This window comes from Pistacia vera, unplaced genomic scaffold, assembly GCF_008641045.1.
Source record: "Pistacia vera cultivar Batoury unplaced genomic scaffold, PisVer_v2 Contig201, whole genome shotgun sequence".
NCBI lineage: Eukaryota > Viridiplantae > Streptophyta > Magnoliopsida > Sapindales > Anacardiaceae > Pistacia > Pistacia vera.
Window position 1 is genome coordinate 530,297 of NW_022196004.1, and position 23,122 is coordinate 553,418.

The 23,122-nt window shown below is 34.3% G+C and overlaps 2 protein-coding genes across 2 annotated transcripts; one reads left to right on the forward strand and one right to left on the reverse strand.

Moving 5' to 3' along the window:
• Positions 1 to 9,319: 9,319 nt before the first annotated feature.
• On the reverse strand, positions 9,320 to 11,636 carry LOC116128688. Its single transcript, XM_031414443.1, has one exon. It carries the CDS (start codon positions 11,634 to 11,636, stop codon positions 9,603 to 9,605), a length of 2,034 nt encoding a protein of 677 aa, XP_031270303.1. The 3' UTR covers positions 9,320 to 9,602.
• Positions 11,637 to 19,838: 8,202 nt separating this feature from the next.
• LOC116128690 (zinc finger protein ZOP1-like) lies at positions 19,839 to 21,955 on the forward strand (the record flags this gene model as incomplete). Its single annotated transcript, XM_031414444.1, has 3 exons — positions 19,839 to 19,947; positions 20,916 to 21,011; positions 21,144 to 21,955. Coding segments are annotated over 3 exons (579 nt in total), but the record flags the coding sequence as incomplete, so codon positions are not given.
• Between the last annotated feature and the right edge of the window lie 1,167 nt (positions 21,956 to 23,122).

A 23,122-nucleotide genomic window follows, 5' to 3' on the forward strand; every position in this document is an offset into this window, starting at 1 on the left:
GTTTGCCGTAAGCACTCCGACGCTCAAGTCAGTGAGGCTGAAAGAGATTATTTGATAAGAATTAAGGAGATGAAGAATTACCAGGAGTCTTGTCGGAGGCTAGGACTACGGCAGAGGCGTCAGGTTCTTGGGAGCAAGAACTTAAGAGCAAATAAATGGTTTTGAGTAGTGTAGATTGACTATGGGAGATTGCATGCCTAATGAGAGGGCAAGCCTCTACTTTTATAGTGAACCCAAGGGGTTGGAATCTTAGTAGGACACTAAGTCCTATTTTGGGAGATAATCCATATCCTGAAAGATATATGATTTCTTGACCTTATCAGATTAAGTTTAATAGTTTAAATAAGATTTGGAATCTTAGTAGGACATTAAGTCCTATTTTGAGAGATAATCTCTATCATGAAAGAGACATGGTTTCTTGACCTTATCAGATTAAGTTTAATAGTTTAAATAAGATTTGGAATCTTAGTAGGACATTAAGTCCTATTTTGGGAGATAATCCCTATCATAAAAGAGATATGATTTCTTGACCTTATCAGATCAAGTTTAATAGTTTGAATAAGATTTGGAATCTTAATAGAAGAGGAAATATAATGGGATTCTGATTTTCTATTTATAGACTATTGTAGGCTAATTGGCTGAAACTCAATTTAGCTTAACTTATAGGATAGCCCAACTCATAGAGTGGATAGTTCACAAAGTGATTTTAAGCGTAGGCCCAATCGGGATTGGGTTGAGGCCTTGGGCCATGACATGTTTATTTCTTTATGGGGCCTCGTCAAGCCCAAGACGATTTTTGGCCATAACAGTTAGCCCTCCACTCTCTAAGTTAAAGAGTATTTAGCTTAAAGAGTAGATTTAATCGAATGAGTGCAGACTGAGCAAATTAGTGATAGCAGCTCGTTAGGTCGGATGGATTGTTGCGTGGATTGGGTCGATGACTTGTCAATTTAAGGTGCAAGTCCTTCAATCGATTAGGTTAAAGAGTAGATTTAATCGAATGAGTGCAGACTGAGCAAATTAGTGATAGCAGCTCGTTAGGTCGGATGGATCGTTGCGTGGATTGGGTCGATGACTTGTCGATTTAAGGTGCAAGTCCTTCAATCGGTTAGGGCCGATTGAATGTGTAAATTCATGAATCGGGCAAGGCCGATCAAAGGTGTGAAAACTCACGAATGCAACAAGGCCAATCGAAGGTGTAAAATCAAGAATCAGGCAGGGCCGATCGAAGCTGTAAACTCGTGAATCGGGCTAGACCGATCGAAGGTGTAAACTCATGAATCGGGCTGGGCTTATCGAAAGTGTAAACTCGTAAATTGGGCAGGGCCGATTCGAATTTGTAAACTCGTGAATCGGGCAGGGCCGATCGAAGGTGTAAACTCCTGAATCGGGTAGGGTCGATTCGAATGGTGGTGATTAATTGAATATTCGCTATCGGAATTAGCTAAGAACAAGAAACCCTATAATTGCGGTGGCCAAAAATCAACTAGAAATCAAGTGCCAGAGTGAGAGGGGTTTTGTTGAGAGTATACCCATGTTCAAATAGTGATGACAAAGAGAATTTTTGCCGCTGGAATCGGCTTTGGTTAGTAACTGAATATTAACTTTATATGGAAAAGTGGTATTTTCAAACTTTTTGGGTGGGAAATGTCATTAAGGCAAACCTTGGGTGGGAAAAAGTTGTTTACTCTTAACAATTAATATTGGCCAAGAAAGAAATTAATAAGTTGATTTCTTGAACAAATAGTCAAATAACGTGACGAACTTACCAAAGAAGAAAACGTGATGATTTCTGTGACTATATCATAATTTAAAAAATGAAAAATTATATATTAAATTGTGACAAAATATCCCGTTTAGACAACCTGTATCACGTTGATATCAATTGTCCCTATATTCATGCGGTGCATTGCATCCACAAGTTTACATATTAAATTGAAAAAAATAATAAATGTAGTACTGCATGAGTCTTTATCATATAGTTGTACATATAGCATTATTCATTCCTGTCATCTTTAAGATTTCAAAAAAAATATCATTTTGGTACAATAAGATTTAAAAATAGTTATTATAGTCCCTTTTAGATTAATGTAGTTAGAGACAATTAAACAGTATAAGGGTACGATACTTTTTTATTATATTAATTTCTAAATTCTTAATTTTTTATTCTATATTAATACAACAACAACAAATGAAGGGACAATAGACATTTAAGTTTCAAACCATTAGCACAATTCATAATTAGAGGTGGTCAAGGACGAATCCCAAGCAGGCTCGGGCCTGGGCCCGTTTGGGACTGGTCCCATTTGGGACCAGTCACCCATAAGCAATTTTAGGATCCGAACTGATCCCTAAGACCGGTCCTATGGGCTTGGAAAATTTATTTTTTTCCCCTGATATTTTTTTATATTGTGGGGGCGAATGAAATTTTGTAGGAGGTTTTTAGTATTTTTTTAGGGGTAGATTAGTAAGTTTCTAAAAGTTTAATTAATTTTAAAAAATAATAAAATAATAAATAAATTAATAGTTAATTTTAACATAAATGTAATATTCACATTTCACACATTCACGCTTCACAAATAAACAATTAAATAAATTTTTTTTATTAAATTATTCATCTTTATCGTCAACAATATTTACATCAGTCAAATCTATATTCCCAAAGAGTTCGAGTAGTTCAGGATCTTCAGAGTGTTGTTGTAGTCTTCTTTCTGCATGAGTCCAATCCCGTAAACATGTTATCACTTCAATCATCTCATAGGTTAAAGAACATCTTTAGTCTTCAACAATTCGGCGACTTGTTGAAAATATTGACTCGAATGCAATTGTAAAAACCAGTACAAATGTCACGTGCCATTTGGGCTACAATGGGGAATCGACTTTCATGTTGGTTCCATCATTGAAGAATATCCATGTCATGTTTCTCCTTCATCATCATGAATGACAGGTCCACTTGTAGGTAGCGATTCAGCTCATTTGGTCCATGTATGTACGAGCTGGAGCTGCTACTTCCGCCATGTTTCATATATATCCAGTTGCTCGATCCTTGACGGAGGTCTGCATCAGGGTCCTAATCGTCTCTCCTGAACGTTCCACTTTCATTGTACCTGTTCTCATATAAAGAAAAAAGGCTATCCAATTTTTGCTTAAAGTGAGTCAAATAAGACGTATAATCATGTCCTAAATGCTGACTTAACTCAGTAATTATATAGTTATCTACGTGTAATTTAAACCTAAGATCTACAACAAGACCTAATCCATATAAGAATGGAATATCTAACCAATATTTCTCATGTTTTTCTTCCATCTTTGAAACAATTTCCCTTAAAACATTATTATATCTATATTTAGCAAAAAATTTAGCAATTTGAAGTAAAATATCTAACACTAAATTAGTATTCGGATAATAAATACCACTTAATGTATTAGTAGAATCATAAAAAAAATTTAAGAAATGAATAAAAAAAGTTCACAAACCACCCAATCATTATAGCTGACAACTTCCTCTAGATAGTGCTTTTAATTAACGAAATCTGTAATTTGTTTTGCGGTTGGCAAAGCTTTTTCCAACATCAAGTAGGTGGAGTTCCAATGGATAGGCATGTCCATACATAACTTCAAAGGTCGAACCGGTGGGTCTTCTTGCCTACAATATTTGACGTACTCCTGCCATCTTTTATTGCTACCGTCGACAATAAATCTGATAGTCACGCATACCCTCTCCATCTTCGAATGTATAGCATCTAAACCTGCTTTAACTATCAAATTGATGATGTGGCAAGCACATCTCTAGTAAAAAAATTTGTCTTCACCATGCAGATCCAATCTCTTTTCAAATAAAGAGATTGTCGCGGTGTTAGCAGCTGCATTATCAAGCGTTAGCGCTACAACTCTATCAATTAATAAATATTCTTGCAAACTTCAAGAATTGTAAAACAAATAGTTTCAGCACTATGTTTTTCATATAATGGTTTAAAACCCATCAATTTTTGTTGTAAACCCCAATTATGATCTAAGAAATGTACTGTGACAGTTAAAAAATCAGTTTTTGACCTACAAGCTCATATGTCTGATGTAAGTGCAATAGATATATTCCTAAAATTTTGAAATTCATTTTTAAGTTTATTATTTATTTTGTTATAAAGTTTTAGTATATCTCTTCTACTTGTACTTCTACTAAAAAAGGTATATGATAAAAAAAATACAGTTTTAATCAAGTGAATAAAATAAGGATTTTCAGATAAACAAATGGGAGAGTCCGTAGCAACTATGAATCTTGCTATTTCCCCTCATGCAACATATGCATTGTATTGTCATGTTGAAAGAGTTGAAGATTGTGTATTAAAATTAAGTTGAGTTTGAATTTGTCTACCTAATCCGCTTGAAGATGTATCCGGCAACTGCATTATTTGGGGGTGCTTCTTCTCCACATGTCATCGCATCATTGAAGTCCCATTCTCAGCGCCAATAATGGTTCCACAGAAATTACATATCCCACACGATTCTTTCCCCTCCCCATTTGTCTTTGGCCGTTTTGATTTGGTGAAGTGTCACCATACATCAGACACGACCCTCTTTAATGATCGGAGGGGTTGGGCTATGCCCGTGCCTGTTGACTCGCAGCTCGCATGTATTTGGCTACACCTCGTCTCGACCGAATGTGGTTGTGGAATTACAGCTGCTTCCTCTGAAGGAAATGGTGAAAATGGATTGAACCCTTCCATTTCTTCTGTAGATGGAATGTAAAACTCATTTGGGGAATCCATTATAAATTTATGATAAAATAATAAATAATTAAAATGAAAAGAAATTAAATAACAATATGAAATTATGATGATATTGAAAAATAGAAAAAAATTGAATAACATGAATAAATTATAAATATAAATATAAATTGAATAAGAATTTGACTGGAGATTTGGAGTAGAGAGATTGAGAGATTGATTGGTGTGGAAAAAATGAAAGATTTTAGGGTTATTTATAGTATAGTTTTTTTTTTTTTTTTGGAGGGGGGGGGGGGGGGAATGAAAAAAAAAGTTATAATTTTTATTATAAACGTTGGCAGCAGCCAACGGTTAGTAAATTTATTTTTTTTTTTTTTTTATAAATTCTGTAAAAAAAATTTTAACCCTTGTAATTTTGTTAATTTTAAAATTTATAGGGGGTTTATGTAATTATACAGGGTACTAAACTAAAAAAATCCAAAAAAATTAGGCCTAGGCCTGCGCCTGGAGGAGGGCCCTCCTCCTTAGGCTTGGTCCCGTTTTGGGACCAGGCCTCCTAGACCGATCCTCTCAAGAACCGAGTTTTTGGGCTGGGTTCTTGGACCCATTCCCAAAGTCCACCTCTACCTATAAGCCTAGTTAGTTAATACGGGTACGGCAAAAAAACGGTACGAGGTTATACGGGTATAATACGGTAAATGATAAAAAATACGTTTATAAAAATTCGGCCATAAAATTCGGATAAGGGAAAAATACGGTACGGGTATATACGGGTTTAATACGGTGGCATTGTCAATAATAAGTTTTGAAAAATACGGCATATCAATCTTAGTTTTAACACTTTTATGGACTATCTGGTTAAATCAACATAACATTTCAAATACAAAGTATTCAATTTGACTGTATTTACAAGACATAAAAGAGAGTAGAGAACATCATTAAATACCTGATCAAATGCAAAGTATTTAATTAACCAATAACACAAATACATAATAAAGAATTTTTAATTAAAAATTCCTATAAAATATAAATTAACCAAGTTTTTAAATTAAGTATGAAGGGTCAATATAATTTTATTCATTTATCAAGTTTTTGAATTCTACCAAAACGCATGCTGAGTGAGGGTTTAATTAAAAGGAATAAAAAATTCCTATTTTTCTGTATTGAAATTTGACTATTTACAACCTGATACTCTGATAGAAAATGATACGACACTGTATCTATTAGTAATAATCAATAATCAATATTCAATTATTTCATTTTTTTACTCTCTTTCTCCTTTTCCTAATTTAGTTAAAGATTAGTTTCTCTTTCTCTTTCACTCTCCCCCACACTGTTTCTCTTCCGATATATTCAAAAACGTTTTTTTCTCTCTAAACAAACACTCACACTTCGCACACTCTCTGAAACTCTCATTCTCTAAAACGAAACACACACTTCATACTTCTCTTCCTCTCCATGAAGAACTCACGCTGAACCAAAACGATACAAGTGTAAAGTGTGTACCTTTGAAGTCCCGAACTTGAAGTTGAAGCCTAGAAGAAGAGAATAAGAGATGAAGAAAGTTGAAAACATGAAGAACAGAGGAAGAAAAGCTGAAGAAGAACTGAACTGAGGAAGAAGAACTGCTGCTGAACTGCCGAAGATTTGAAGAAAAACGACTGAAACTGAACCAGTGAAGTGTGAACCAGATCTGTTTTTGTTTTAATTTTTTGTATAAACCCACCAAAACGACGTCGTTTTGGGGGTGTGAGGTTATATATTTTTTTTTTCAATAATTCGCGAATTATTCGTGAATAATTCGTGAATTATACGCGAATTATACGGTACACCTTACTATACGCGAATTATACAGCAGATTTTACAAAATTCGGATACGCGAGTATTATACGCGAATTATATGGCTGTCTGTATAATTCACGTATAATACGCGTTTTTACTAACAAGGCCTATAAGCCCCTATAAGTTTAAAAGAAAGCAAATACACCCTGCAAATTTTATTATTAATTATTTTTTTCTCTCTTCCCATCACTTCCATCTTTCCCCTTTTTTCTCTTTCCCCATCAGGACATCACTGTCCATCATTTTCTTTTTTCTCCTTTTTTTTCTCTCTCTCTCTCCCCATCACTCCCCGTCACTTTCTTCTTTCTTCTAACACATTCGCGTCTCTCTACTGTAATTTTTCTCTCCTCTTTTCTTTCTTCTAATCTTCTTCCTTACTATTTCTCTTGTCTCCAATTCTCTTTCTTCTTGCTACCCCTCCCCTTACTTCTTCTTCTTTACACTATAGATTTTAGAGTAAGTGAAGAAGAATAGAAGATGAAAATGGAATATGCAATTTGGTTTTTTTATTCAAATGAAATGGAGAATGAAACGGTACTACAAATTGGTTTAGGAATATGAATTTTTTTAGGATCAGATACCCAAAAATAGAGAACCGTTTTAAGCCCTAAGTCGGTTGGACCGACGGTTTTGTACTGTTCCGCCAATCTATTGCCGGTCCAAAACGAGTTTAATGATATTTCTGATTTTTATGTTAACCCAGACAGGAGTAAAGGTCGGCTTCCAGTAGAAACGGTCGCACCGATCGGTCCGGTCCGATTTTAAAACAAAGCTTTTGGTTAGGTACATACATACATTATTGAAATAATTTATTGGGTTGGCTCGAAATCCTTTTCCATTTATCAGGAGAGAAACTCGTTTCGTTGTGTGCACTAACTGGTTTAAATTCGTCAGCTAGACAATACTGGTCCACATTTTAATGAGTTTTAAATTCTAGTAACAGTAATTAATTAAAGATTTTTTTTTTTTTTTTTTAAATGATCTCTAAAGGCTAATTCATTTTTAATATATTATTGTTGAATAAGTTAATTTTCTTTTTTCTTTTTTCAATTCACTTTCATGATAATTAATACAGTATTCCAATATGAAAAAGATAATATTTTTATTTTCGGTAATCGGAGTATCTAGGTCAACTTGCACGTACTTCAATTAATCATTTAGAGCTATGAAGTTAACGACTAAATAACCTTTAAGTAGTCATTTCTATTAACAATTAAAGAGAATCGAATTCAAGTTCTTTTGAGTAATACACCTAAAAATCTTAACTGATCGTTTGATCACATAAGGGTTGGTTAAAAAAAAAAAAATGAAAATATTTTTCAAGTAAAGATTAATAAGATCTATCCTCACCCAGCCTTATTTAACCCCATGATCTCACTAACGGGTTAGATCGTAGAAATTTTTGACGTGGGTCAAAAAAAAAAGTTCAACATTTTTTTTTTTTTTTTGGGAATTTTTTTTGGATAAATATGATGTTTAAGTTGTTTTGGGGCAAAGGGTAGTGATGGATAGGACTCAACATTGACCATTTCATTTCTTTTTTATGAACTTTGAATGTTGTAAAAAGTCTACAATCTTCCCATGTTTTTTGAGAAGTTAAAAAGGTATAAGAATGATATCATTTGATTTAACAAGTACATATCCATTTTATAGTGATTTTAGGTTTATTCCATATGATTCTTTTAGTAGAATTAATGAAAAAAGTAAAGCTTTTAGTAGAATTAATATGATTTGATTTAGCATATGGAATTTCAGTATAGAATAAGACTCAATTAATACAGTACATTTAGTGCAATTCTAAAGTATCACTCTTTGTTGTTCTTTAGGAGTTAAAAAGGGTATTAAATCAAATGAATTTATGTTTGCCTCAAGTCCGAAAGGATCAAATCTGAAAATTAATTCATGCCATAAAGAAATATTAAGTAATTTTGATAATTTCCACCATTTTCAATTTACTAGTAGAATTATGATTTTTTATTGATCTAAATTTCATTTAATTTTTTGATAACTATAAATATAAAGTTTTGGAATTAAAATATAGAGGATGAAGAATAAATCTTTTATTTTTATTTTTATTTTTTTACAGTTGTATTCTCACCTAAATGGAAGATGGGGGCTAAAATAAAAAATAGTGGGGCTAAAACCCATTTCCCCTTCTTTTAATTCAGTTCTTGGCCCAATTTTTCAACATCATTCTATTCATAGTGGGACATGTATAAATGTTATGTATTAAAGTGGATAATATAATAAACTACAAATTTTTCATGTATAGAATAATTTGTACGATTAATTTATATATGTAATATTATTCACAATATAATTATTGAATAGTATTATATATTTATGTGTTCTAGAAATAAAAGTAATTAATTAAGCTATATTATAAATATAATATTATTCCTAATTACTTGAAATCTGTGTATTATTTCTCCTCGAGAAAAAAAAAAAAAAAAAAAAAATTGATTTCTCTCCATCTGCCTTCTTCCACCAAGGTGTGTGATGTATCAACAAGATGAACAAAATTCTAATAATCTCCGCACTAATTGTAAAGATGTCAAGAATTATGGAGAATTCTTCTCTTAGTTTTAATATATAAAAAAAAAGGGACCTTTTCCAAGATCTTAACATATTTATTATTCAAATGATTGCCTCTGAATGTGATATTTTTCAGAAGTTGATTTCACAATTCCTTGACATCTGAAACTCATATAAAATACCTAATTTTCTACTGCAATTTTACAAGTTAACCATAAATCAACTGCATATATGCAACAAGGAAAAGATCAACCAGCAAGAATCTTCACATAACCTTAGAAGAACTTTAAACACCAATATGTGGGACTATTAAATTTATCACAACGTTTTTTACACATCAAAACCGATAAATTAAAAGTATGCACGATAAAACAAAGTTTATACCTTCAGGCTTCAGTGTCCAGAAGACGACAGTCTCATACATGAAAGAACCACAAAAATGTAGCTACTTTAGTGTATGTTTACAACTGTGTCTGTTAGTAATGTTGAAAGAACGCGATGCTATTCATCGTCATCGTCATCGTCACCATGCTCTTGCCCACGTGTGGCATTCCCATTGCCACCAGAGGCAAGTTCTGCTTCGATGGACTTGGAAGGTATCCTCTCATAAACTCTGGACCCAGAAGGGAGAAGCTTATAGTGCCTGAAAGTAAGAATCTGGCTAAGCTTCTCATAATCCCACCTCTGCTGAATATAGACTATAACTGCAAGAAAAACTGCAGTCACAGGTATGGCGATATCCCCAAACTTGGAGTAAAAATCCAAACTGGGATTCACAAACTCATTTTTCTCAGCAAAGTAAGGATTCGGAATAGGAGATCGTATGTAATCATATACATGAGGGAGAAGCCTGACTACTGTGATTCCAATGAAATATAGTTTCCTTAGTGGCTTACAATCTATCTGCCACAAAAGATTACCAATAACTTGAGGGAGCAAGAAAAAATCTTGAACAAGACCCACATACTCCTCCAGTTCAGTTTCCCACTCTGGGCGTGTGTGGGAACTACCTCTCGAATATCTAAAATTCTCAGTTTTCTCACGAGTTTTCACAGAATGAATAATCAGAATAAGTATATACCCAATCACATGTATAGTCGAGGTAGTAAGAAGCACTGGCTTATCACTAGGGACACGGTGAGGTTCAAGAGGGGCCCGTGAAAGTAATCTGATACGAGATCTCCACACCTTTTGAATGAGCCTTAGAGTTAGTAGAAATGATGCCATTACAAGGATCTTTACTGTGTAATCAATCACTTGGAACCACTGACTCTTCTCAAGGTTGTAAGACTCCATTTCATAAGAAGATTGAGGAGCCGGTTTCTTAAAGAGAGCTTCTGCTCCTGTGATCAGAGGAAGACTATAGCCAAGAGCTTGGACGCCTAGCATGACAAGGGACATGAATGGAACAGAATCCAAATTATGCTTGATGTAAAACAATTGACTAAAAATGCAAGCGATTGCAAATGAGAGTGTCAAAATCCGGAGAATTCCCTCAACCCCCCTGTGAGAGAGAATGTCTTCCCTCTGCTTCCTGTATATAATAGGAAGAGTTTGTAGCTTAATTGTGCTAAAATGGAGGGGGTCATCATCATTCCTTTGGCTGGCAATGGCAATGGTAGCAGTTGGATTGACCAACCACCGAGATGTAGTAGGTGGGTATGACACCACCACTTCAATTAAACAATCCAACCCAGATTCAAGATCCATACTCTCAAATAGGATGTTCCAGGAGGCTCGGACATCCCTGCAACCAGCGAGATACATCTTCCCAACATGTGGATCATAAAGACCCTCCAAAAAGATCGCAGAGAAATTGCTATAAGATATTCCAATAATTGAGAGTTGAGCTGATACATTCAAAAGGAGCTGCTTTTCAGTATATTCTGCTTTCGTGTGGTAAGGAGTCTCCTCGTCCTTGGTAAAATTACTCAAAGACCAGTAGCGCCCAAACAAGGGGCCAAGTGAGAGAATCTCCATCTGGATTTCAATTCTCTGGCGATGAGTTTTGGGAAGTGGATCTGGAACTGCAGAAATGTGGAGAGTCAGATCTTCTGAAAGAAGAGAAAGACTAGATAAAAACGCCTCTGAGTCTTCCAATTTGGGGAAGTGAAGCAAGGATTTCTTGATGACTGTTCGAAAACTGAAAGGCTCATTCTTTTCGAGGACAATAGCAGCTGCATCTATTTTTGAGTAACTATAATGAGGAGTGGCAGTTCTGAAATAATTCCACAACTCTGTCGGCCCAACAAGCTTTTCAAAAGATAAAGGGAAATATGATGTGCTACTATTACTGCTGGAAAAACTGCCAACGATTATGCTTCGTTGCCTAATGGAAAATGACATAGGAATGTACAAACAGATTCNGGATTGAATAAAGAAATGAATCTGTCTTCCAATGGTGGCGTTGGTCAAAGTGGGTCGCTTCATTAAAAAAAACCGGCTATAGCAACCGGTAGCCTGTCCGGCTGTCCCCAACCTTGCAAGTTGCAACCATCGATTAACAGTTGGGCTACTTCTATTAATTACATACATAACCCACCGACTATCCTTTTCTCTTTTAATGTCATTTATTCCTATATTTTAAAAACAAAATCCTGAAATTTAATAACCCCAGTAAATAGTGAGTGTGAAAGTGCACAGTTAGGTAGGCAGGGAGCTTTTGTACAATAAGATGGTCGTTGAGAATACAATTTTCAACGCATTAATTAATCCTTTATCTACTTATTTCATAGTTTCTTTATTTATAATTTAAATTCTTCAATTTTTACCCTATTATAAAAAGAGTTAATGACATATTCCCACTCAAATAATGGTTTATTGACACTTTTTCACCCACAGACTTTTGAAATATCACTTTATTACCTAAGTTTCTATTCTGACGGCGAATATAAAACAAACTCGATCCAGGTTGTTAGGACTTTTGAAAAAAGGGAGGCTGATGAGTCTTTTGGTAGTGAAATATTAGATTTTTGTGGTTGGGATAGATAAGAATTTGACTTGGGAGGGGTGGTCATACAAACCCTAATTGCTCGATTGTTAGGGATTGACGAGGTCGACAAGAGTAAAATTTGAGGGGATTTGGTAAGTGATGACCGGAAAAGAGAATGGTGGTGGTGTTGAATTACTACGATGCTAGAATCGAAAACGAAATATAAATTCGGATAGTAAAGTAGTATTCTAAAAATTGATGGGTGGGAAAGTGTCATTAAACTACTATTTGGGTGGAAAAAAGTCAAATTTACTCTTATAAAAACAAAGTCTTTGGTACACCACATCTTGGTACGAAAACCAGAAAGTAAAAGTGGGTTAGACCGTTAAGAGTGTGAATCCAATTATAGATGGGAATCTGTAGTCGCCAAACTATAATTTCAGTTGGACTCATTTTCCCTACAATAAATTCAAGTTAAAATGATTCACATTCGCATATATTAAAAGCTTCATGTTAAAACGTGTCTTCTACCATCAAATTCGGTATTAATGGGGTATCACATTCTATAAAATCTTCAACGCTTGTTTGTTCATTTTGTGAGTTCTAGAAGCTCAATTCAAAGAAAAAGAAAGAGTTGTGATCTCATAGCTTTCTTATAGTGACCCATTGTCACAATCCTATAAATAAATTATGGACAAAAATATTACATTTACGTCCAGCAGAGAATCAAAATCTGGAATTGTAGATTTGATCATTTGTAATCCCTTTGGTTTGTCTTTACCGTTAAACTACCTATGAGTGGTATAAATAATATTGTTTGAAAATAGTTACGAAGAGATTATTTAATACGTTTATGAGAAATAAAAAAAAAAAAATTACAAATCATGGAATAAAGTCGTGTATAATACATGATAGAAGACGACCTAAATCTAACAAATTAAATATATATATAAAAAAAAAAGAAGAAATAATGGGTGTCCACGAAGATTAAGGCAGCTGATGTAATGCAGTTGGGAAGCCAAAGAATTAATTAATGTTATCATTGACTTTAATGTCCTTACTACTGAGCTGTAAACTTGATATTTTAACTTAACTTAATCAATTTTGAATTTTATGGGTCCTGTTAATATCATAATTTATTGGGTTGTTGCCTATTTTCCTTGGAATTTTATTTATATATAATTGTTTAGATTGTGATATTTTTTAGAGGTGGGCAAAAGTTGGGCCCAACGGTCCTAGGCCGAGGCCCAACTAGGACCAATCCTGGCCTATCACTTTTCTGAAGGCTCGAACGAGTCCCAGCCTAGGCCAGGTGTGTTTAGAACCAGTCCTATGGACTTGAAAATCAATTTGCCCCTTAATTGTAAAATAATTTTTTAACCCCTAAATTTATTACTTATTTCATATATTATAGTTATTTGTTAGNTATTGACAAATTGGTTTTAAAAAGACAACAAAAAAACGTGGGGGTCCAACTGTCATTTTCTAGACTTCCGCCACCTTGATTTACTTGTCATAGATGATATGATCAACTTTCAAGTCTTTCGTTTTCATGGTGGGGGATTTTCAATTAGTCAAACATCAAACAAAATCTTAGATGAGTTAAAAAAATCCAATCCTAATGTTCGGTGTAAAAAATCCCTCTAAAGTTTGAAAAATAACAAAATCACTGATTGCGGTTAGTGGATCATCAGAATATACACTATTATGAATTTATAAACTTATATTGAATTACTCTTATACCGTTTATTTTAACACTTGGAATTTAACACTAAAAGATATTTGTCATTTAATCAAACCTTAAGGAGATTAATATTAAGATATAAAATTTAACAGTAAAAGATTAATGTTGGTTAGTAGTTCGATAGAAACTCTTGGGTATATTATTCAAGAGGTCTTCAATTTGAGTCTCTTGTCTGTTGATAATAGGGATTTGCAGTTCTAGGTACCCTGCATTTTTTGAAAGAACCGGAATCAACGGTTCCTTGAAATTTGGAACCGAAACCGAAACCTGTAACAACGGTTCCGGTTCCAATTCTAGGTACCTTGTAAAATTCATAACCCCCCAAAAGTTTTTTAAATGGCAAAAAAATCCTTAAAAACTTACAAATAGCCCCCCACCTGAAACTTGTTAACAAAAATAAAATTACAAATTAATAAATTCAAAATTACAAACCCCATTACTTTGTAAAGATAGATTCTCAAAAGTCAAACCAACTTACCAGATTCTCAAAAGTCAAACCAACTTACTTTAAATGTTATAAAATATAAATATAAATATTCACATTATTTTTTCTACAAAAAGCTTTTATTAACCCCCTACTCTTTAATTTTATTTTATATTATTCTTGATTCCTGGTTCCACTTCCTAACTATAAGAACCGGAATTGGAACCGGAACCGCACAGTAACGGTTCCAAAAATTTAGAACCAGAACCTACCCGTTGATGGTCGGTTCTGGGTAGGAATCAGAACCAAACCTTGGGTACTTGTCGGTTCTGGTTCCAATCGGTTCTTTTGAATACCCTTAATTGATAATAGGGGTATGCACAAGAGCTCTTTCAGTCTCAGGATCCTAATGGATTAGTTGATGTACATGTAAGCTTATCCGAATATCACTGGTCATAAAAAAAAAAAAAAAATAATAATATAATTGTTTTTTTGGTCATTCATGGTGGGCTTTTTTAATTAATCTAAAATCAAAAAATATATTTCGAAGAAAGTTCAATTACACTCAAATCAAGGAAAAGGACTAGCAAGTGAAATGGTGAATAAATTAATCCAAATTGGCTTTACAGTCAAATTATATAACAAATTTTTTGGAGATGATCTCGGAGAACAAGAGATTCAAATCCAATTAAGTTATTGACTTTTTAATTAATTGCGTATAATTTAATCATCCTCTTTATCTTCTAGAAAAACAGAGATAATCTAAAAGAGATTTTTATAGCTTAACTCCAAAAATCTTGTTGCGTATAAACGGGGTTTGGATGTTGGTCAAAAACATCAACGGTTAAATTCATAATATAAGAAAGTCAAAGGTTAGTTAGGATTTAATTGGTTAATTAATTGCTTCTAGAAGGAAGGAAGGAAGTTGGACTGTTGGGAGTGAAAGCTACAGCTTACTCATGAAAACCCGGAAGAAAAAGGGAAGCAAATACTTAGGCAAAATTCAATTTCTTGGTACTTGATTGTCCTTTTCAATTAAAGAAATTACTTAATTTAAATGTCTTTTTCCTTTTCTTTTTCTTTCTTCTAAGAAATTTTGCTTATTTTACCCTAAACTAATAAGTGTAAAACTCTAATTGGGTGAGATTTTTTAAGTTTCTATGAAAGGGTTATCCACTTTTTTTTTTTTNGGAGGGAGGAGAGGGTGAAGAAGATGAGGGGGGCGGCGGAGGAAGAGGACAGGAGGGAAGTAGAGGACGTGGAAGAAGTAGAGGAGGTGGCGGAGGAGGCGGCGGCGGTGGAGGAGAGGAGAGAAGTGGTAGGGTCAAGGGAGTTGTGAAGGTGAAGGAGATTTGAGAGCATTAGCATGAAGGCTTCGTCCATGGTGCCTTTTGATTTGAAACAAAATGAACTCTTTCTATGATTTCAGGGTTAGGATTTAGTGGAAAGTGGTTGTTGCGGTGGCCGGCGAGGCATCACCGCGGGTCATGATTCAAATTTTTTTATAAAAGAGAATGAAGAACGAAAGGAATCCGATTAATATATTGAGAGAAGGCGGAGGACGCTGAAGTAATTTTTCAATGTTTAATGATTAAAAATTAGGGCGAACGACATGTTCCCATCCACCCACCTAAAGTTTGCCCAATGACAATTTCCCACCCGAAAACTTTCAAAATGACAGTTTCTCATTCACGGATAAAATCTGTAAGTAAAGTCTGTATGAATAGGGATAAATCTGTAAGTAAAATCCGTTTGAAGTATGACGAAAGAACATCAATAATACCATGTAAATTAACAGATTCTATTGACAGATCTTAACGGTAGATGGAAAATTATCGTTTGGGCAAACTTTGGTGAGAACATATCGTTCGCCCTAAAAATTATTGTTTTTTGTATTCACCATGAAGTCCATTTTGAAAAATAAAGCCCTCTTGCTTTGATCTTGATTCTATATAATTTAGAATTTGTTGTTTATTTTATTTTTATATATTATGTCAAATATGTTTTCAACTATTAAAGATTCTAGGGGTGTTCAAAAGAACCGGTTGGAACCGGAATCGGAACCGACAGGTACCTTAGGTTTGGTTTCGGTTTCTATCCAGAACCAGTCATAAATGGGTAGGTTCCGGTTCCAAATTTTTGAAACCGTTACTGTACGGCTCCGGTTCCTATGGTTAGGAACTGGAACTGGAACCAAGAATCGGAATCGGAACCAGGAACCAGGAATCGAGACTAATATAAAATAAAATTAAAGATTAGGGGGGTTAATAAAACTTTTGTAGAAAAAGTAATGTGAATACATTTATATTTATATTTTATAACATTTAAAGTAAGTTGGTTTGACTCTTGAGAATATACCTTTACAAAGTAATAAAGTTTGTAATTTTGAATTTATAATTTGTAATTTTATTTTTGTTAACAAGTGTCATGTGGGGGGGTATTTGTAAGCTTTTAAGGGTTTTTTTGCCATTTTAAAAACTTTTGAGGGGTCATGAATTTTACAGGGTACCCAGAACCGAACCAGAACCGTTATTACAGGTTTTGGTTCTGGGTACCTAGGAACCAGAACTGTCGGTTCCGGTTCTCTCAAAAAGTGCAAGGTACCCGGAACCGAACACCCCTAAAAGATTGTGTTTGTTTTATTATTTTAAATAGTATTTTTGAAAAAATTGAGTTAAGTTGTTATTACGAGGATATGATTTAAAAATTACAAATGTCTTCTAGGTTTGTTAATTCAGCTAAACACCTCCACAATAAAAACATTGAAAATTAATAAAAACACCCCCATCCACCCAGTAAATGCCGACATCCGGCCACCACCATCGGAGGGTGGCCAGGGGGTGTTTTGTTAATTTTTAATGTTTTATTATAAGGGTGTTTAGTTAAATTAACAAACTTAGGGAATTCAAAAATTGTTGAATAGAATATGATTTGATTTTGAGAATAGAAAAACAAATATGTATTTTGGGTATAATAGAGAAATAAACATAGCCAAACATATCTCGATATCAATTTTTCAATTCTACTTTAAAATTAAAATATTTTCCAAATTTTAAATAAATAAAAAATGAATAAATCTATGTTAGGTTGCTATCTTAACCATAATAATGTTGTCGATAGATAAAATTAATTAGACAATGTTAAGTTCACAACCTTCTTTTACAATCCCCGGCGTGACAGTTCATCGCTTGTTAGCTCCCTATTTTACCAGTTAACCAATAACAAACTGTCACGTCGAGGGTTCGCTTGTGTTAGTTTTAGGTAAAGGTATCCTTCTATTGAGGGTCATGAATTTTTTTTTTTTAAATTTGTATGTAATTTTTTTTCTTTTTGTGACAATTTTGACTAAAAAAACAGAATAGGAATGTTATATGCAATTGGTTTTTATTTTGGTCTACCCTAACAGAAATTTTTGGACCCGCTACTATATATATATATATATATATATATATATATACCTTTGAAAAAAACTTAATTATATATAGTATATATATATATACTATCATATATATAGATATATATAGGTATATATATATGATAATATATATATCATATATATATCAGTATATAATATATATACCTTTGAAAACTTAATTAGGATAATTTCTACTCCAGAGCTCCAAAATATACAAAAATGCCTTAATTTATAAATACATAATTTATAATGATAGTAAACCGAGTTTAGTGTGGCCTTAACAAATTTAATTGCGGGTGTTTGTCTGAGCTTATGAAATTAGCTGATAAGCATTAATGAAAATATTATAAACAATTACGTGTTGACGATTAAAATACTTATAAGTGACAGATAAGTATGTTGACTGTGTGTGGCTAATAATGTGGCTTATAAGTATATTTATGACTATAAAATGACCTAAAACAGGCTACTTCTGCATTAAACAGGCCGGCTATAATAAGAATTTTTTAAAATTAAACAAGGATAATGTGAGTATATACTTGGTTCAAACTACTTATAAGCCATTTTCTTTGAGTAATTTATAAGCCAAAAAAAAAAGTACATACCACCCAACTTATTTTTTTTTTAGGCTATGATAGCCCTCAATTTATAAGCTAAAAAAATTATTATAAACATTGTAGCCTTAATTTTAGAGCTTATAAGCCTAGTATTGACCAGCACCTTATAAGCTTAGACAAACAACTCCCTTAAACCGGCCCGATCAAATTCGCATTATTCCAATTAGAACTGAAGCCGCCTACGGTTTGCTAGCCTCCAACTTGGATAGAGACAGAGAAGGCGAGAGATTAGAGCTTCGACAATTCTCAATAATTATCACTGTAAAAATTAACAATTTTTCTTTCAAGTATTCGCATGATCAGCATCGACCAACAATAATAATGTCGGAGCCATGACTGCAAGGTATCTTTTACTCCATCTTGATTTCCAATGATTGAACCTCGATCATTGTTCTCTTTGTTTTTTTCATCCACCATCATATGTGTTCTTCTGGCCCTGTTAATGTTACTATACTCAAACTGAAAGCAAATCGCAAATTGATGCTCTTAAGTTTCTGAATTTGAGCCCGAGAGTAGTTTTAGTTATTATTGTGATTCAATTGTTAATTCAAATTTAGAACACCAATCGGGGAAAAAGAGCTACGATTCGGGTGTTATTAATGATTCCGAGAAATGTATTTAGTGCCTTTTGGCCTGATAGGAGCTCACTAGGTTATACTAGACAATTAGTGATGTACTACATTTTCCTTTATTGCTTTGATTTTTATTTAATTTTGTGGTGGTGTTTTAAGCTGGGGACTAGGGATGCGACTTCACTTTGGAATCCTAGGATTCTTGTCATTGTAGGCCTGCGTTGAAGGATTAGTTTAACCCTTGATGTCTACTTATGCAGCATTTAATTTGTTAAGGCCTATATTGTTGATCATCATTTCATCTTACAGTTCTATCTACATTACACAATTAGAAGCTAGAAAGTGAACCTTATTTGCGTTCTCGTTGTTTTTTTTTCTTTTTGTCAGTAGTCATGGTCAGCAGGTAATAATGCTAGGCGTGCGACTTCTGCAAAATATACATATCAAATAATCCTGTCCAGCATTAGAAACCTGAGAACTGTCACGTCACTCCAGGGAGAATCGTTAGCAAGAAAGCTTGCTGATATGAGAAGAGAATAGCTGCCAAGGATAAGGAAGCAAAAGGAACAGCCGTGCTCTGACCATTTTGAAGCAGTAAGTGGTTATTAGGAGCATCTTACAATTTGATAAATTACAATAGATCTAACCATTTTCTTTTCAAAACGATGTGCGTTTATATTGAACATGCATCAAGTTAATTCACTTTGTAGGCTTGTCTATGGATGGAAAATCTTTGGTACTACTTTATGAATATGTGAGCGGGCAAAATATAGAAGTTTCATGTTGAGTTGAACAGTTTGGCTATTAGGTATAGTTGATTTAATCATGTTCTCAGACATTGTAAATCGTGGGCTAGTTATACCACCCAAATCAACATAGTTTTCAAGAGTAGGATAACAAAGAATGTGGTAAAAACAATTTGACATTGTTTGGGAAATAGCTTGCACAAGAGTGTGGTTAGAGAACTCCTTTGAATATATAATTGTACTAAAGTAAATAAGCCTTTATTTTTATTTTCTAAGCTTGACTGTTATTTTCTTTGATCTTCAACATCTGCCAGAAAGCCAAGCGTAGCTATCAGAAGGATGTAGCTAATCTTCAGTCCAGAGATTCTAATGCTGATGCTTTAGATGATCAAGAGAGTAAGTATCTATAGTTTCACCAAGATGTTTAATTATTAGCTCTAGTACCAAGACGAGATTTGACAATATAGACTATTGTGATTATGTTTCATACATGGCAAGGACTCATGTCTTGTTTTGTAATGAAAAGGTCTGGTGACGAGGTTGTGTGATCCTAGATACCATTTGGGTGCACTGTGCACAAAAGGCTACTTTTGATTGAACTGAGCTTTCTTGCAAATAACTTGACTGTTCAAATTTGATTCACTAAGCCACTTGCTCAGGCTTGTGTATTTAGTTATAGGCTCAGTTGCTTAACAAGTCAAGCTTGAGATACACATTTGTCTTCTGTTGAGGTTCAAGAATAGTTTAGTCTGATTTCATGTGATTCCAGTGGCAATATCCCATAAATCATCAAATCACAAAGAGCTTTAAAAGTAGAAAAGTTATCATAAGATTTTGTTTACTGATTTGCATTTGTAGGTTTGACTTTCACTAATAGCACAAACTTATTTGTGAGAAGCTTTTTCATTGACTAGCTTTAGGCTGGTGACTAAGCTAAAGTTTTTCCAGACAGATGATTAATTTAAGCCCGGTTGGCTTTTGAAAAATCTGAGCTTGAAAAGCCCAACAATCTACTGCCATTTCTCATTTACAATCCAGTGGTAATAATATATTTTACTCCTATGGTAGATTAATCATGTTAGATTACAATTACCTTATGTTTTTAGGTTGACTTCTATTACCGTATAATAGGCCTGCAAAGTCCTGCTTTGCTTCATTCTGTGCAGTCAACATTTTGTAAAAGAGTCAGGCCATGAATGAAGTGGACCTTGAATCTCTTTCAGGGCTGACATCAGTTTAATCAAGTAAAATTTGCTTCTGATTTAATTTTAAATCTTTCAATAAGTATGATTATATAAGTATTTTGCGGTTATTTTTTCTCTTGATCATCTTAGTTTCAAACTGATACAGCTCACTGATGACAGAATGGGATTATGATGGCACTTCGGGCTACTACTTCAATTCCAGCAACGGCCTTTACTATGACCCAAAATCGGGCTTTTACTATTCTGATGCTATAGGTATGGGGTCATATAATTGGACTTTTGACCTCTTAAAATTGAACTTTCTGATCTGGAGCTCTTTTTATTCTTTAAGATATCCTTTCAAATTATACATTGCATTTAAAATTTACTTGTAAATAAATGAAACAGCCAAGTGGGTGACCCAGGAAGAGGCATATGCCACAGCTCAGAGTTCTGTGGATTCCAAACATAAACCCAGGATGAAAGGTCCATTACCAGCATCAGGAGCAGGACCAATTAAGGAAAATAAAGATTCTGTGAAAAGTCAAACTGGTCCTGCACCAGGGCCTGTTGTTTCAGCTTCACTAAATCCATTGAGATCTGTCAAAGGTGCTCCATCATCAGTAACTGTTGGCAAGAGAAAGAGGGAAGATAATAAGCCAAAGCAGAAAGCAAAGCCCGTAAATGCAGAAGAAGCAGCGGCACTTAAAGCTAGAGAGGCTGCAAGGAAGAGAGTCGAAAAGAGAGAGAAACCATTGCTCGGTCTGTACCAGTCTCGTTGATCCAGAACTGCTCAAGAATCCTTCATTTCTCTCATTGACAAGGGGGGGCTTGCTTGGGTGTGGTATTATTCACTTCCTATGCTTGAGAGAAACCATTTCTCTTATCATGATTTTTCTTTCGCAAATGTAATCGAATAACTGTTTGTCTGATTGGCAACTCTCTTAAAAATGTAATTGTTGTTTCCGTCGGGTCAGGTGAAAGTAGTGCCCCTCTTACAGTTTGTACATTACAATCTAAAGAATACTAGAACAAGCCTTATAGTTCTGGAATCATTTCAATAGCCTTCTTTCTTTCTGAAGTGCATCTTGAACATGAAACTGAAGACTATTCTTCTATGGATTCATTTTGTTCTCAGAATTGCTTCATAGTGTCAAGGAGGCTTGTTTCTTTACACATTGAAATTAAACATTGTTAAGGCCTATGCTTATGGTAGCAGAGGCATCTCTCTTTGAGGCTTTTGAATGTGGACTGTGGAGTGTACATTGATTCTGTCAAACATTTAGAAACGGCCTTGCAATTTATGATGTCAAAATTTTCCCTAGGGATGTCAATATTCCGAGCTGGGCTTGATTTCCAAGGCCCAGACATGGCCTGGATATTGAAGCAGTGGACCTGGAGCCAGGTGTAGACTCGGGAGTTCTATTTCTCGGGTAGGGCAGAATTTTAACACCCCTAATTTTATAGTTTTGGTATTTCTTTTTATACAGTAAACAACTTTTCCCACCTAAATAATGTTTAATGGCGAGTTTCTCATCTGTAGACTTTTAAAATACCACTTCATTATCTAAATTTATATTTTGATTTCAGCATTGCAATCTCACACTATCACCATTCTCTTCCTCGATTATGAAAACTCCCCAAACCTTACTGCCGTCGACCCTGTTAATCTGATAGAATTGAGGTGGACCTGACTCTTTATCCAATGAGGGCTTGTTGAATTGGAGAATTACCCCCTCCCGATTATTATTCACCAAAACCCCTCAAACCTTACTCATGTCGACCCTGCTAGATAGAATTTGAGGTGGACCTAACTCCTAACCCAATAAGACCTTATTGAATGAGAGGATTACCCCATCTTATAAACCAGTAGGTTTAAGCGTGTTTAGTCGATGTAGAACTCCAACACTTCCCCTAATGGGACTCCAACAATCCCCCTCACAATCAAGCCCATATGTTGGGTTATGTCCATTGATAGAGGTAGTTGCTGGCTCTAACGCCTCATCCACTAGTCAAACACCCAGCTTAACTGGGTCTAACTCGAATACGGAATACCATGATAGAATTTGATGTGGGCTTGACTCCTCACTCAATTAAGCCTTGTTGAATGAGATGATTACTCCTTTTTATAAACTAGTAGGTTTGAGCATGCTTAGTCATGTGGAACTCTAACACAATCACTGGCAATCTAGCGATTACGGTTTGCATAGCTGTCCCTTCCAAGTCAAATTTTGATCAATCACAATCACTAAAATCCAATATTTTTCTACCAAAAGACTCATCGGTCTCCCCTTTCTAAAAGTCCCAATAACTTAGGCTGAGTTTGCTCTATGTTTATTGTCAGAATATAAATTTTGATAGTAAAATGGTATTTTAAAAATCTGTAA